At 52.2% G+C, this 16,508-nt stretch overlaps 1 protein-coding gene across 6 annotated transcripts in view; it reads right to left on the reverse strand.

The window, feature by feature from the left end:
- The window catches only part of ehmt2 (euchromatic histone-lysine N-methyltransferase 2), an 87,163-nt gene that overhangs the window by 69,137 nt on the left and 1,518 nt on the right, over positions 1-16,508 (reverse strand). For all 6 annotated transcript variants that reach the window (XM_041213557.1, XM_041213554.1, XM_041213556.1 and 3 more), the window contains exons 2-8: positions 10,901-10,985; positions 6,343-6,669; positions 5,081-5,340; positions 4,147-4,299; positions 2,504-2,659; positions 731-877; positions 279-434 (exon numbers count right to left, since the gene is read on the reverse strand). In XM_041213557.1, coding sequence (XP_041069491.1) covers positions 279-434; positions 731-877; positions 2,504-2,659; positions 4,147-4,299; positions 5,081-5,340; positions 6,343-6,669; positions 10,901-10,985 — 1,284 coding nt within the window. The remainder of the gene's footprint in view (positions 1-278; positions 435-730; positions 878-2,503; positions 2,660-4,146; positions 4,300-5,080; positions 5,341-6,342; positions 6,670-10,900; positions 10,986-16,508) is intronic.

Consider the following 16,508-nt stretch of genomic DNA (forward strand, 5'->3'; position numbering starts at 1 on the left):
CTATTGTTTGGAGAGCTGTACAGCATGCGTGTTACATACAAACCTCAAAGAGCACAAGACTGTGGGATAAGGCCCATCCATTGCTTCCTGCGGTGTAGTGACATTTAGATGCTCGCGACGCTTTCGCACATCAAGTGCTTAACATAGTGCCAAGCCCAAGCGTGTTTTAATCACATCAAGTGTTGCAGTTTTCAACCTATGGAGTCTGGTGCTTCAGCAACGTGCCCCCCAGTCCAGAGCTGAGCTGAGCTGCAGTGGGTGCACACACTACGACGTACCTGAGCAGGGCTGGGTTTAAACATGGACTTCCTGGCTCTGTGGACTTTCACTTTCTCCACCTGGTCCTGGGGAGCATCCTGTCTCTCTGCTGTCACCATCGACACCTCACTCCCGCCCTGGCCAACGATCTCGCTTGGTAGGCTCCTGGTCAAACTCTGAATTCATTGCACATCGTGGAGAATAGAAAGGGACAGTTGAGAGGAATGAATTAACACCTTTTGCTATTAACTTTTCTTAATTTTAGACTTGTGTTTAAAAAAAAAAGCTTAAAGCTGCACTCAAAGTGTTCATTCCTGCCCCAATGTTCATTCTGAAATGAGGTGCTGCCAGGTAGCTTGTGCTTCAAGGAATGCCACGCAATTTACCCAAACTCCTATAAAATAAAAACTCCTGGTTGACTTTTTGAAGCCAGGCTGTTTTCACATCACTGCACAATCACCACCCGCCATACCTGGTTAATGCTTGTTGAGAGAAAGGATTTTCTCGCTCTGTGAATCTCTGGGTACTCCTCCAGGTCTGGGACCATAACCTCCGTCTCCGCGGCAACCTCAGTGACTACCCGACTAGTCGGCATGCTTGCCATCCTCTTTGCTGGACCCTGTGTGGAAGCCAATCAGAACAGAAGGTCAAGGGGGTAATGGGTGTGAGGATGACAATTGCTAGGGGAAGGGCGGAGAAGGAGGAAGATCATAAAAGCATGGGGGTGAGCGAGGAGGGGGGCGGGCAGAGCGAGGAAGGGGTGGGCAGAGCAAGGAAGGGGCGGGCAGAGCAAGGAAGGGGGGGCTGGCAGAGCGAGGAGGGGGAGGGCAGAGCGAGGAGGGGGAGGGCAGAGCGAGGAGGGGGAGGGCAGAGCGAGGAGGGGGAGGGCAGAGCGAGGAGGGGGAGGGCAGAGCGAGGAGGGGGAGGGCAGAGCGAGGATGGGGTGCAGGCAGAACGGGGGGGGGGGGCGGGCAGAACGAGGAGGGGGGGCGGGCAGAACGAGGAGGGGGGGCGGGCAGAACGAGGAGGGGGGCGGCGGGACGAATGAGGAGGGGGGGGCGGGGCGAATGAGGGGGGGGGCGGGCAGAACGAGGAGGCGGGGCGGGCAGAACGAGGAGGGGGGGGCAGAGCGAGGAGGGGGGGCAGGCAGAGCGAGGAGGGGGGGCAGGCAGAGCGAGGAGGGGGGGCAGGCAGAGCGAGGAGGGGGGGCAGGCAGAGCGAGGAGGGAGCGGGCAGAACGAGGAGGGGGGGGGGCGGGCAGAACGAGAAGGGGGGGCGGGCAGAACGAGGGGGGGGGGGGCGGGCAGAACGAGGAGGCGGGGCGGGCCGAATGAGGGGGGGGGGGGCGGGCAGAACGAGGAGGCGGGGCGGGCAGAACGAGGGGGGGGGCGGGCAGAACGAGGAGGCGGGGCGGGCCGAACGAGGACGGGGGGGGGGGGGTGGCGGACCGAACGAGGAGGGGGGGTGGGCAGAACGAGAAGGGGGGGCGGGCAGAACGAGGAGGAGGGGGGCAGAGCGAGGAGGGGGGCAGGCAGAACGAGGAGGGAGCGGGCAGAACGAGGAGGGAGCGGGCAGAGCGAGGAGGGAGCGGGCAGAGCGAGGAGGGAGCGGGCAGAGCGAGGAGGGAGCGGGCAGAGCGAGGAGGGAGCGGGCAGAGCGAGGAGGGAGCGGGCAGGCAGAGCGAGGAGGGGGGGCAGGCAGAGCGAGGAGGGGGGGCAGGCAGAGCGAGGAGGGGGGGCAGGCAGAGCGAGGAGGGGGGGGCAGGCAGAGCGAGGAGGGAGCGGGCAGAGCGAGGAGGGAGCGGGCAGAGCGAGGAGGGAGCGGGCAGAGCGAGGAGGGAGCGGGCAGAGCGAGGAGGGAGCGGGCAGAGCGAGGAGGGAGCGGGCAGAGCGAGGAGGGAGCGGGCAGAGCGAGGAGGGAGCGGGCAGAGCGAGGAGGGGGGGCAGGCAGAGCGAGGAGGGGGAGGCAGGCAGAGCGAGGAGGGGGGGCAGGCAGAGCGAGGAGGGGGGGCAGGCAGAGCGAGGAGGGGGGGCAGGCAGAGCGAGGAGGGGGAGCAGGCAGAACGAGTGGGGGGCGGGCAGAACGAGGAGGCGGGGCGGGCCGAACGAGGAGGGGGGGCAGGCAGAGTGAGGAGGGGGGACAGGCAGAGTGAGGAGGGGGGGACAGGCAGAGCGAGGTTCCCCAGGTTTTAACATTTCTCTCTGACTCATCCACCAGTCTGCAAAAGCTGGTCTTCTCTCTTCACCTGGCTGAAGCTGCCTTTGAGGATTGACTTTCTGGCTCGGTGAATATCCTGGTTCTCATCCTGAGCCTGGACTGCATGCTCTGGCTCTGCCATTCCCCCAGGAGGTTCACCAACTGCCCGTCCAATGGGCAAGCTCGCCAACTTCTCCGCCAAGCTCTGTGAGAGGTTAGGCATAATTAGTCACAAACGAGATTAAAAAAAACACACAATCGGATGCAGGGAGGTGGAATACTTTGGTGCAAACGACGGCAGACTCGCCACACATGGGATTGTTTGTGCCTGTGCAAAATATTATACATGCCCCCGTCCTACTGCACCAAGCCACCCAAAAAGTACAGCTATGAAATGTAACCCCACCGACTCACAAAAAGCCGTTAAGTGTTGTAATCACACCAGCTATAACAAAACCCAGCTTTCTAAAAAATAAGAGGCAGATTTATTAGTCAAATGTACAGTTTTAGTCAAGCACTTGGCTGAAGTTAAAAAGAGCATTGTTAGTGAAAAGACAGTTGGTATTATATTTATATAAAAGAATTTGCATTTACATAGTGCCTTTCACAGCCTCAGGGTGTCCCAAATGGCTTTACAGCCAATGAAGTACTTTTTGAAATGTAGTGACTGCTGTAATGTAGGAAATGTGGCAGTCAATTTGCGCACGGCAAACTCCCACAAACAGTAATGAGATAACAACCAGGTCATCTGCTTTAGTGATGTTGGTTAAGGGATAAATATTGGCCCAGGACAGCAGGGAAAATTCCCTTGCTCTTTTCCCAAATAGTGGACCTTTCATGGCTACCTGAGAGGGCAGACGGGGCCCTCGGTTTGACATTTCATCTGACAGGCGGCATCTCTGACAGTGCAGCATTCCCTTTGCACTGGGAAGTGGGACTTGTGACACACATGGAGAGTGAGCTATCCACTGTGTCGTGGCTGGAGCTGTGAACAACCATATAATGAAGCAATCTGCCAAGATAACCTGCATTTACACCTGGATTGAAAGTGAGTTTTTAAGAAGGGGACAAGCTCGCCCCAGCGCAGGACTGCTGCTCATCCATCCTGGCAGCTCGGGGACCTATACTCCTCTCCGTGTTACCCACAAATGGTAGCAACAAACACAGGGAAAGGTGCTTGATGAACACCTGGCATGTCTGCTCACCCCTAACTTGCCACTGATGTGCTCAGGGTGACCGGGAAGTTGTTCCCTGCTCCTCTAATCCCCCACCTCTGTCTCTCCGTCCCCAAACAAATGCCACACAGTCAATATAAAAATGGGGCTGAATGGCCTCCTAAAGGTAGGACTGGAGTCTTAATCCCTTGTGGGCCATGCATCTCAGACACTCTGCATCTGATCGGTGCCTGACGCGGAGGAATGCCTGGGAGGTGGCGGGGAGAGGAGGGGGGGAGCAAGAGTGTACTGATGGGACAGTGACAGCAGGATTACTTGTCGTGCGTTCAAACCCAGAGCAATGTAAAAACTCACCTGAAGCGTGGGGCAGCTGACAGGCAACAGCTGGGGCGGGAATTCAGAACAGGTTTTTGGGTGGGAGGTACATTTTTTTAATCAACAGACAGTACGCAGTCAGCTTCCCCTTATTTACTGTGGCTCGCTGGCCAGGCTGAGGGGCGGGTACTGTTCACCGTACCTGACTGAAGCCGCCTTTCAGTATCGACTTCCTCGCTCTGTGCACCTCCTGATTCTCGTCCTGACCCGGGACTGCGTGCTCAGCCTCTGCCGTCACCCCAGGGGCCAGGCTCGTCCGTTCGGTGGGCAAGGTCCCCAGTTCTGTAGGCAATCTCTGTGTAAAAGTTACAAACAGCAGGATTTTTTTTGGAGGGGGGGAGTGTCTGGGAAATGCAATACTTTTAAAGCGAGGCGGACTTTAACCGAATGCCTGCCGAATTAAAGACACAAAAATTTAGTGGGAGAAAAATCAGTTCACATTTTCCCATCCACATCCTCCCCTCATCATACAGATCCCATGTTTCCCTGGCAACGTCCAGGCTGTTATGGGGGATCTTTTACCACCTCAGCAAGTCATTAACAACCAATACTTTTTGAATACTATGTCACTGTTGTAACGGACGAAACGCAGCAGCTAAAATATTCACAGCAAGCTCCCACAAATAACCCTGTGATAATGACCAGATAATGTTTTTGTGACGTTGATCGAGGGATAAATATTAGCCAGGACACCGGAGAGAGCTCCCCCGCTCTTCCTCAAAATAGTGTCATAGAATTTTTTTACATGGACCCGAGCGGAGAGACGGGGCCTCAATTTAACGTCTTATCTGACAGACAGCACCTCCGACAGTGCAGCACCTCCTCAGTACTGCACTGGGAACGTCAGTCTAAATCTCGCGCTCAGTGTCAGCTGTGGCTCAGTGGCTAGCACTCTCGGGCTTGATCCACGCTGAAAGGCAGGCGACGTCTCTTCAGCCTGCTATCCCTCATCCTCACTGCCCAGCCAAGACAGGGCAGTCGCAGTCGTGATGTAAGTGCATGCCCGGCCATCAGGTGGCGGAAAGCATGCCCTCCGTGCAAGAGCGACGCGCAGGCGGGGCCACCCCCTTTGGTACCTGACTGACGCTGGATCTGGATATCGACTTCCGTGCTTTGTGGATCTTGGGCTTCTCATCCTGAGCTGGGATCAGTCTCTGCGCCTCCACTGGGACTGCTGCCACCTCGTTCCCCGCCCGTCCAGTCGGCACACTCAGCAGTTTCATGGCTAGGCTCTGAATGGAGTTCGGAGACTTGTTGAGCCCGGTTAGTGTCATCTTAGCCCTGTTGGCCCCTGGAGCCTTGGTGGGGGAGGCAGGGAATGTTTTGGCAGCATGGCCTAAGGAAGAAAAACATCAAAGCAAATTAGAAGAGGGCAGGAGGCAGCCTTTCATACTGTGCTGGTTCTTTAAGAGAGCTACCCCATTTGTCCCTCTCTCTCCTGCTCTTTCCCGTTATCACAGAATCATACGGTGCGGAAGAGGCCCTTCGGCCCATCCAGTCTGCACCGGCAAGTGAGAAACACCTGACCTACCTACCTAACCTCATTTACCAGCACTTGGTCCATAGCCTTGAATGTTATGACGTGCCAAGTGCTCATCCAGGTACTTCTAAAGGATGTGAGGCAACCCGCCTCCACCACCTTCCCAGGCAGCGCATTCCAGACTGTCACCACCCTGTGGGCAAAAACATTTTTCCTCACAACCCCCCTAAACCTCCTGCACCTCACCTTGAACTTCTGACCCCTTGTGACTGACCCTTCAGCTAAGGGGGACAGCTGCTGCCTGTCCACCCAACAATTTTATTTTGACTTGCCAAGTGTTCATCCAATTCTCTTTTGAAAGCTACTATTGAATCTTCCACTGGCCTAACAACAACAACTTGCATTTGTATAGCGCTTTCAATGCATTACAACGTCCAATGCATTAAAGTCTGAAACTGAGCCATACAAGGAGGTAATAGTTTAGTCAAAGGGGAAGAATCTCAAAATAGGATAGAAACAGGAGGAGAGGTTTAGGGGAGCAATTCCAGAGCTCGAAGGGCCAGGCTGCTGAAAGCGTGGCCACCAGTGGTGGAGCAAATAAAACCGGGGATGCACAAGAGGGCAGAAATGGAGAGTGCAGGCTGTTCCAAACCACATCATCCTGCTGCATGAAAGAACAAGGCCCCTCACCTCCTGTCCAGTTCCTCTGCCAATTAAATCGGCAGTCTCCAGCTGCCCACCATCTCACTAGTGGGTCCCTCTTTACTCCGCCAAGACCCCTCCCACCCACCCTCCCAAAACATCCGTTGGACAACATGCTTGCAGCTGAGGTGGACGTAAACCCCAGGGAATAGTTACCTGACAAGCCCTTGGCAGGGAGAGCTCCGGGTTGAGACCCCAGCCGACTGACAGCCACAGTGTCAGAGGACAGGCACTCCAAGCCCGGGTAGGGCTCACCAGGTTTACACTGAGCCTCGACGCTTGCCGGCTCTTCCCCTCGGGCGCCCGTAGCCACCGTGGTTTCAGGGTCGGGGGCCTTCGCCGCGATCTCTTGGCTGGCCCCGGAGCACGGCGCCTCCTTGTTATTCTGCAAAGCGATGTTTCCCATCGCACTTCCGGCACCCGCCACGGGGTTCGACAGCTGCCCCGGTTTCTTGGGGGGCGGTTCTGCCACTTCGCCAAGCTCTGTAAAATAAAGCCACACCGCGTTCAATTCCCGGGATGCACTACACTGTCATTCTCTCACCACACATTCGAGCAAGGTACAAAGAGCTGTCGATCACCAGGATCTACATCCCGATGCACGAAGGCATAGATGAGCAAATAAACACACCCTCCATTACAAACGTATTCACAGCTCAGAAAAAGCCATTCAACCCAACTGGTCCATGCTGCAGTTTAAACTCCACACAAGCCACCTCCCACCCCTACTTCATCTCCTCCCATCAACATATCCTTCTATTCCTTTCTCCCTCATGTGTTTATCCAGCTTCCCTTTAAATATATCTATTGTGTTCACTTCAACCACTTCCTGTGGGAGCGAGCCCCATATTCTCGCCACTCTCTGGGTAAGGAGATTTCTCCTGAATTCCCGATTGGATTTATTAGAGACTATCTTATAATCGTGGCCCCGTGTTCCGGTCTTCCCCTACAAGTAAAACACCTCACCTATGTCTACTCTATTGAATCCTTTCATGATTTTAAAGACCTCTATCAGCTCATCCCTCAGTCTTCTCTCTTTTCTAGAGAAAAAGGTCCCAACCCTGTTCAATCCTTCCCAATCGTTATAACCCCCCAGCAGTACGACCCCTCTGTTTATTCACGCTCTCTATTTCCCTTTTACTCTCTCTCTCTCTCCATGACAGAAGGGGGAGAGCCCAGCTTGACAGCTTTATAAGAACAACTGGCATTTATATGGCAGCTTTAAAGTAGTGAATGCCCAAAGGAGCTTATAAAGCGAGATATGACACTGAGCCACATAAGGAGATACTAGGTCAGATAACCAAAGGTTTGGTCAGGTTAAAGGAATGTAAGGGTGAAAGTGAGGCAGAGAGGTCTCATGAGGACATTCCAGAATTTTGGGCCCGGGCAGCTGACCACCACTGGTGCAGCAATTATAATCGGGGTTACTCAAGACGCCAGGACTGAACGAGTGCCCAGATCTTGACGGATTATAGGACTGGAGGAGATTACAAAAATAGGGTTCCTGAAAACATCCTGTTAGCTGAAAATACCACTAACGTAACCACTGCACAGTAGCAAAGTAAAACAGTAAGAACACTGTACACCATGAGGAGGTGGTTAGGTTCTCTCTTGTTGGATATGGTCACTTCCTAGCTCTTTTCCAGGTCTTGCATACAGACCCGGACTGCTTCAGTATCTGAGGAGTTACAAATACTGCTGAATATTATGCGATCATCATTGATGAAGCAGCTGAAGGATGTTGAGCTGAGGACACTATCCTGATGAACTCCTGCAGTGATGTCCTAGAACTGAGGTGACTGACCTCCAACACCACAACCATCTTCCTTTGTGCTAGGTATGACACCAACCAGTGGAGAGCTCCCCCACCCCCACAATTCCCATTGACTTCAGTTTTGCTAGGGCTCCTTGATGCCACACGTGGTCAATTGCTGCCTTGATATCAAGGGCAGTCACTCTCACCTCACGAGTTCAGCTCTTTTGTCCACATTTGAACCAGGTCACGAGCAGAGTGACCCTGGCGCAACCCAAACTGAGCATCAGTGAGCAGGCTATTGTTCAGTAAGTGCTACTGGGGTCATGTGAAGTCTGAAGCATTAAAATGGGGTCACCCTCGGAAAAAATTTGGGAAGCATCATCTTAGGGATTCTAAACCATATCTTCCAGAAAAATGGCTGAAATATTCAGAATACAGAATGTGCAGAAGAAGCATTTTAATCAGTGGCTAGTTCCAAGTGAGAGAAAACAGCCTCCAGATCCAGTTGTGTACTAGGCTCGGAGAATCCACTCTCAGAAACACATAACCCTATCCTGACCCCAGGGCACAACCCGATCTTGACCCCCAGAACCCAGGCCATGACCCTATCCTGACCCCCAGGACCAGGCCATGACCCCATCCTGACCCCCAGGACCAGGCCATGACCCCACTCTGACCCCCCAGGACCCAGGTCACGACCCCCCGACCCCTCAGGACCCAGGTCATGACCCCACCCTAACCTCCCAGGACCCAGGCAATCACACCACCCTGAACCCCCCGCACCCAGGCCACAACCCTACCCTGATTCCGCCCGCCATCCCCTTGCATCACTTTGCTGCTGATCGAGAGTAGACTGAAGAGGCGATAACTGGTCAGATTGGATCTGTCCTGCTTTTTGTGGATGGGACATACCTGGGCAATTTACCATATTGCCGGGTAGATGCCAGTGTTGTAGCTGTACTGGAACAGCTTGGCTACAGACGTGGCTAGTTCCGATGCCCAAGTCTTCAGTACTACTGCCGGAATATCGTCAGGGCCTACAGCCTTTGCAGTGTCTGGTGCCTTCAGCTGTTTCTTGATATCACGTGGAGTGAATCAAATTGGCTGAAGACCCGCATCTGTGATGCTGGGAACGTCAGGAGGAGGCAAAGATGGATCATCCACTCAGCAATTCCAGCTGAAGATTTTTCCAAATGCTTCAGCCTTATCTTTTGCACTGATGTACTGGACTCCTCCATCTTTGTGGAGCCTCCTCCTCCAGTGAATTGTTGAATTGTCCACCACCACCATCCACAACTGGATGTGGCAGGACTGCAGAGCTTAGAACTTTAAACTGTGGTTCATAATCCCCAATACCTGTCCAGGACAAGAACTCATCTGCATCCAACACCTATGTACCTCTGCAGTCTCTATCCACTCTCCCACCCCCACCATTACCCCCCCCCCACCCTCATCTTCCTCTTCCCCAGAGAGAGAGACTACCTTCCTCATAACTCACTCTCCTAGACTCAGCTTCCCAGGCCCCTGCTGACCTCCATAGAACCATAGAACACTACAGCACAGAAAACAGGCCATTCGGCCCTTCTAGTCTGTGCCGAAATATTATTCCGCTAATCCCATTGACCTGCACCCAGTCCATAACCCTCCAGACCTCTCCCATCCATGTATCTATCCAATTTATTCTTAAAACTTAAGAGTGAGCCCGCATTTACCACGTCAAATGGCAGCTTGTTCCACACTCTCACCACTCTCTGAGTGAAGAAGTTCCCCCTAATGTTCCCCTAAACCTTTCCCCTTTCACCTTAAAGCCATGTCCTCTCATGCTTATCTTTCCTAATCTAAGTGGAAAGAGCCTACTCAAATTTACTCTGTCTATACCCCTCATAATTTTGTAAACTTCTATCAAATCTCCCCTCATCCTTATACGCTCCAAGGAATAAAGTCCTAACCTGTTTAATCTTTCCCTGTAACTCAACTCCTTAAGACCCGGCAACATCCTAGTAAATCTTCTCTGCACTCTTTCAATCTTACTGATATCCTTCCTGTAATTAGGCGATCAGAACTGCACACAATACTCCAAAGTTGGCCTCATCAATATCTTATACAACCTCACCATAACATCCCAACTCCTATCCTCCCTCCAAAAATTCTTCATTGCTATTCAGCAGAGGTCAAAACTGAACAATTCCAGACCTGGCCTCACCAAAGCCAAGTTGAACTTTAATGGTGTTCCCTCCTCACCCCCACCTTAAACCTCACCCCTCCCCTCCCCTCCTCCTCAGGTCTCTCCCGTCACCCACTCCCTCCTCAGACATCCTTCTCACCTTCCCCTCAGACCACCACCCCTCCTCAAACCTCCCCCTCACCCGTTCCTCAAACCTCACCGCTCCCCTCCTCTTCATATCTTCCCCCATCACCCTCTCACTCCCTCCTCAGACCACCCCACTCCTCAAACCTTCCCCCTCCTCAGACCTTCCCCCCCTCATCCCTTCCTCAAAAGTTCCTTCTCATCAGACCTCCACCCTCCTTAGACCCTCCTCATCCCCTCCTTCGGCCTCCCTCTTCACTTAATCCTTCGGCTTAAAAGGCCCAGCCACTGCCTGCCAAAACCACATAAGCATTTTGAACCATCCCCAGCTCTCTATCCTTACATCAGGCACATGGCCACTTCATGCAGATTCTCACCTCTCCTGTCCAAACTCACTGGATTTGCACTTACCCACGTTGAACCTCACCTGCAACCTGTCTGCCCTTTGACCTGGTTCAGTATTTGACTGAAGTTTCCAGGGCACTGTTCAGAGAGTTCTTGCTGTACGGGCCAACAACCCACCCTCCACCGACAAAGCAGATCACCGTGCCTTTCCTCTCACTGCCGTCTGAGGGACCGTGCTGTACACAAAATGGGTGCCAGTTTGCTAACAGAACAACGGCCATTTTGAATGGGTAATCTTATCTTACCTTGAATTACTTCACTGCTGGGGCTCCTATCCAGCACCAGGAGTTCTGGTTCTGCTGTGGCCTGCACCGTGCTGTTAGCCTCCCCCTAGATAAAGACAAGCAAAATACCTCAAGTTGTTCTGACAGAAAAGCAAACTTGTTCCATTTGATGAACTCTCCTGATCATTTCCATCAACCTGAGCCTGAGCTGGGCAGGAAGGGCCCACTGAAAAGGAGTGGGTGAGGGGAAAGGTCTGAGGTGGGGTCAGTCTGATGAGGGGAGTGAGGGGAGATCGACGGAGGGGGAGATGGGGAGTCTGGGCAGGGGGCCAAGGAGTGATTGAAGGAGGGGGTGAGGGAGAGATCTGAGGTGAAGGGGTGAGGTGGCAGGTCTGAGGAGGGGGAGGTTTAAGGAGGGGTGAGAAGTGGTCTGAGAAGGAGTAAGGGGTGGTCTGAGAAGGGGTGAATGGGGAGGTCTGAGGAGAGGGTGAGGGGAAAGGTCTGAGGAGGAGAAGAAGGGGGAGGTTTGAGGAGTGGGTGAGGGGGGTGGTCTGAGGAGGCATGGGGGGAGATCTGGGGGGGTAAGGGGAGATCCGAGGAGGTGGTGAGGGGAGATCCGAGGAGGGGTGGGAGGGGAGATCCGAGGAGGGGTGGGAGGGGAGATCCGAGGAGGGGTGGGAGGGGAGATCCGAGGAGGGGTGGGGGGGGAGATCTGAGGAGGGGGGGAGATCCGAGGAGGGGTGGGGGGGGAGATCCGAGGAGGGGTGGGGGGGGAGATCCGAGGAGGGGTGGGGGGGGGCAGATCCAAGGAGGGGCGGGGGGGGGCAGATCCGAGGAGGGGCGGTGGGGGGCAGATCCGAGGAGGGGCGGGGGGGGCAGATCCGAGGAGGGGCGGGGTGGGGCATATCCGAGGAGGGGCGGGGGGGGCAGATCCGAGGAGGGGCGGGGGGGGGGCAGATCCGAGGAGGGGTGGGGGGGGGCAGATCCGAGGAGGGGGGGGGGGGGGGGGCAGATCCGAGGAGGGGTGGGGGGAGATCCGAGGTGGGGGTGGGGGGAGATCCGAGGTGGGGGTGGGGGGAGATCAGAGGTGGGGGTGGGGGGAGATCTGAGGTGGGGGTGGGGGGAGATCTGAGGTGGAGGTGGGGGAGATCTGAGGTGGAGGTGGGGGTGGGGGGAGATCTGAGGTGGGGGTGGGGGAGATCTGAGGTGGGGGTGGGGGGAGATCTGAAGTGGAGGTGGGGGGAGATCTGAAGTGGGGGTGGAGGTGGGGGGAGATCTGAAGTGGAGGTGGGGGAGATCTGAGGTGGGGGTGGGGGGAGATCTGAGGTGGGGTGGGGGGAGATCTGAGGTGGAGGTGGGGGGAGATCTGAGGTGGAGGTGGGGGAGATCTGAGGTGGGGGTGGGGGGAGATCTGAGGTGGGGGTGGGGGGAGATCTGTGGTGGAGGTGGGGGAGATCTGAGGTGGGGGTGGGGGTGGGGGGAGATCTGAAGTGGGGGTGGTGGGGAGATCTGAGGTGGGGGTGGGGGGAGATTTGAGGTGGGGGTTGGGGGGAGATCTGAGGAGGGGAAATCTGAGGAGGGTGTGGAGGGAAATCTGAGGAGGGGGTAAAGGGGAAGTCAGAGTAGGGGGCTGGTTTAAGGAGGGGAATGTCTGAGGAGATGGCAGTTCATAAAAACACGACCCCATCTCTGCTTTCAGGCCTTCCAGTCAGCTTTCTAACTCGACATTACTCTGGTCTGCAACCCAGAGAGGCAGCTTGGGCTCCACTTTCCTCGTCTCTCTCCCTTTGTATTCCACACTTTCCTGCTTTCAACTGGAGGATCATTAGTGGGCGGGGAGTGGTGGTGAGATTGAGGTTCAAGCAGGACAATGATTGAACATACAAACATATGAACAAGGAGCACGAGTCGGCCATTCAGCCCCTTGAGCTCTAGCTCATGCTCCGCCATGCAGAGTGGGAAGTGACCGAAGGGGTTAATCTGACCCATGGCAGTGTTAAGTGGAGACTGTCACCTGCTTTGAACAAAGACCCATGCTACGCAGGGAGCAAAGTCTCTGAGACAAGGCAAGAAACAGGGCAGCTGCTTGACAACCAAGCTTCAGTTCAAAAAACCTCACTTTTGATTTAACTGTAAGAATCCCAATTACGAAGAAAGTATTTACAGCACAGAAACAGGCCATTCAGCCCATCTAGTTTATGCTCCTCGCAGCCTCTTCATCATCCCTATCAACATATCCTTCTATTACTTTCTCCCTCTAGCTTCCCCTTAAACGTAAGGTTGCTACTTTTCTCAATCGCTCCCTGTGGTAACGAGTTCCTCATTCTCACTACTCTCTGGGTAAAGAGGTTTCTCCTGAAGTCTTTATTAGATTTTTTTAAGTGACTGTCCTATATTTATGGCCCCTAGAATCTGAATTGAAAAAATGCTAAATCTGCATTAAACCTTGTTTAAATCACCCTTAAGAATACTGCATACAGGTCTGGTTAGCATATTATAAAAAGGATATAGAGGCACTGGAGAGGGTGCAGAGAAGATTTATAAGGATGATAGCAGAAATGTGTGGGTATACAAATCAGGAAAGGACTGACAGGCTGGGTCTTTTTCCTCTTGAAAAATAGTGGCCAAGGGCGATCGGATGGAGGTCTTTGAAATGATTAAATGTAGCGTCAACCCAGCAAGGATGCTGGCAAACGGCTAATGTAATTCCTAGATTTAAGAAGGGGGATAGAAGGTTCAGGAGACCAGGCAGCTTAACGTCGGTGGGAGGAAAAATAATGATGTCCCTGCTAAAGGAAAGACTTGAAGAACATCTAGAAATGAGAAATATAGTAATGAATAGTCAGCATGAATATCAAAAGGGAAAAATCTTGATTAACCAACCTTACTGAATTTTCGAGGGGTAACAGAGAATCTAGAATGGTAATGCAGCAGATGTAATTTATCTAAAAGACCTTCGATAGGGTGCCCTATAACAGACTAATGAATAAGTCAGAGAATGTGGAATAAGGGGACAAGCGGCAGAATGGATTGCTCGCTGGCTTCATGACAGAAAGGAGAAGCTGGGAGTAAAGGATGGTTATTCAGAGAGGCAGAAGGTAGGAAGTGATGTTCCACAAGGATCAGTGCTGGAACCACTGCTGTTCACAATTTACATTAACAATTTGGAATCCAAAACAGAATTTCTAAATTTGCAGATGACATCAATTTTTTGGGGGGGTGGAGTGCATGGGGGAATAGTCAATACTAAGGAGGTCTGCAACAAATTGCAGGAGGACGTTGATAAAATTACAGAATGAGCAAATATCCAGCAAATTAAGCTCAACACAGATAAACACAAGGTTGTACATTTTGGTAGGAAAAATAGGGAGATCACCTAATACTTGGAAGATGCAAGTCTAAGTGGGGTAGAGGAACAAGGGGATCTCAGAGCACAAATACACTGATCACTAAAAGTGAGGCCTCAGGTTAGCAAGGCCATTAAAAACAAAGCAAACCAAGCACTAGGTTAAACTACTAGAGCGACAGAATTGAGAAGTAAGGAATTTATGCTAAATCCGTATCAAACCTTGGTTAGACCAAATTTGGAATACCGCGTGCAGTTCTAGTCACCATATGATAAAAAGGTATGATATAAAGAGGCACTGGAGAGGTTGCAGAGATTTACAAGGGTGATACCAAAAAGTGCATGGGTATACATATCAGGAAAGAATTGATAGGCTGGGTCTGTCTCTTCTCTCTTGAAAAAGGGCCATGGGGTGACCTAATAGAGGCCTTTAAAATTATGAAAGGTTTTCCTTAGACTGGATGCAGAGAGAATGTTTCCACTTGTGGAGAAGAGGATAACTAGAGGCTATCAATATAAAATAGTCACCAAGAAATCCAATGGGGAATCCAAAAGAAACGGAGTGGATGTAGTGAATAGTATAGATGTGCTTAAGGGGAAACTGGTTAACCATATGAGGGAGAAGGGAATAGAGAGTTACGGTGGTAGATTTAAATAAGAAAAGATGGGAGCAGGCTCAAGTGGAGCATAAAGACCGGTATGGACTGGCTGGGCCGAATGGCCTGTTTCTGTGCTGTATATCCTATGTAAAATAAGCAGGGAGGTTATGGTTGAACTGTATGAAACACTAGTTAGACCACAGCTAGAGTACTGTGTGCAGTTCTCGCCATTGCATCACAGGAAGGATGTGCTTGCACTAGAGAGGATACAGAGAGGATGTTGCTAGGACTGAAGAATTTTAGCAGTAAGGAAAGATTGGATAAAGTGGGGTCGTTTTCTTTGGAATTAAGGGGGCTGAGTGATCATTTGTATATAAAACGATGAGGACCTAGACAGAGTGGATAGGATATTTCCCTTAACAGAGAGATCAAAAGTGCAGGCTTAAAGTAGTTGGTAGATGGATTAGAGGGAAGCGGAGGAGAAATCGTTCACTCAGAGCGTGGGATCTGGAGCTCTCTGCCTGAAAGAGTGGTAGAGACAGAAACAGTCGTAGCATTTTAACAACATCGCCTTCTATGCCCTATGTTTTTCTAAATAGAACCTCGTTGAACCCACTAGTTCTACACTCTGACAACGTGACATTCATTACCTATCAAAGGATTCCTCATTGGGCTCATATGTCCAAACTACATGAGCTGGAGTCTCGAATGTGACGACAGTCAGGCTATTTGACGTGGATCTGCATCACAGCTGAGTTGCCATTCTGTCCTCACCTGACATCAGACCCCTCCAGCTTTACTGGTGGTGCTGGAGTCATCGAAGATGACCAACATCAGGAAGCCTGGCTGATTACTACCCAACCCCACCATCACCATCACATCTCAGGAGTTGATAAAAGGCCATTTACCTACGTGGCAACAGTCAACTGCCTCACAAAGTATTGCATTTGACCTAATACGTCTCTAAGAGACAGGCTAAAATGCAAGATATTTATTCGCTCATGGGATGCGGGTTCGTTGGCTAGGCCAGCATTTATTGCCCATCCCAATTGCCCTCGTACAGAGGGCATTTAGGAGTCAACCACAAGGGTCTGGAGTCACATGTAGGGCAGACCATGCAAAGATGGCAGATTTCCTTCCCTAATGGACACTAGTAAACCAGATGGATTTTTATGACAATCAGCAATGGTTTTGTGGTCATCATGAGACTTTTAATTCCAGGCTTTTATTGAATTCAAATTTCACATCTGCCATGGTGGGGTTCAAACTCAGGTCCCCAGAACATTACCCTGGGTCCCTGGAATACTAGTCCAGTGACAAAACCACTATGGCACCGCCTCCCCATTTTTCACCTTTCAGGAAAGGTCAAACAGCTTGGGCCTTTACTCTTAGGAGTTTGGAAGAATGAGAGGTGATCTTATTAAAACATACAAGATCCTGAGGAGTCACGACAGCGTGGATACTAGGAGGGATTTTTTTATTCTTTCAGGATCGGAGATGTCACTGGCTCGGCCAGCATTTACTGAACTTTCACTAATTGCCCTTGAGAAGGTGATGGTGAGCTGCCTTCTTGAATTGCTGCAGTCCATAAGGTGCAGGTACACCCACAGTGCTATTAGGGAGGGAGTTCCAGGATTTTGACCCAGTAACAGTGAAGGAACAGTGATATATTTCCAAGTCAGGA

The sequence above is a fragment of the Carcharodon carcharias genome, chromosome 19 (genome assembly GCF_017639515.1).
Source record: "Carcharodon carcharias isolate sCarCar2 chromosome 19, sCarCar2.pri, whole genome shotgun sequence".
Taxonomy (NCBI): Eukaryota; Metazoa; Chordata; class Chondrichthyes; order Lamniformes; family Lamnidae; genus Carcharodon; species Carcharodon carcharias.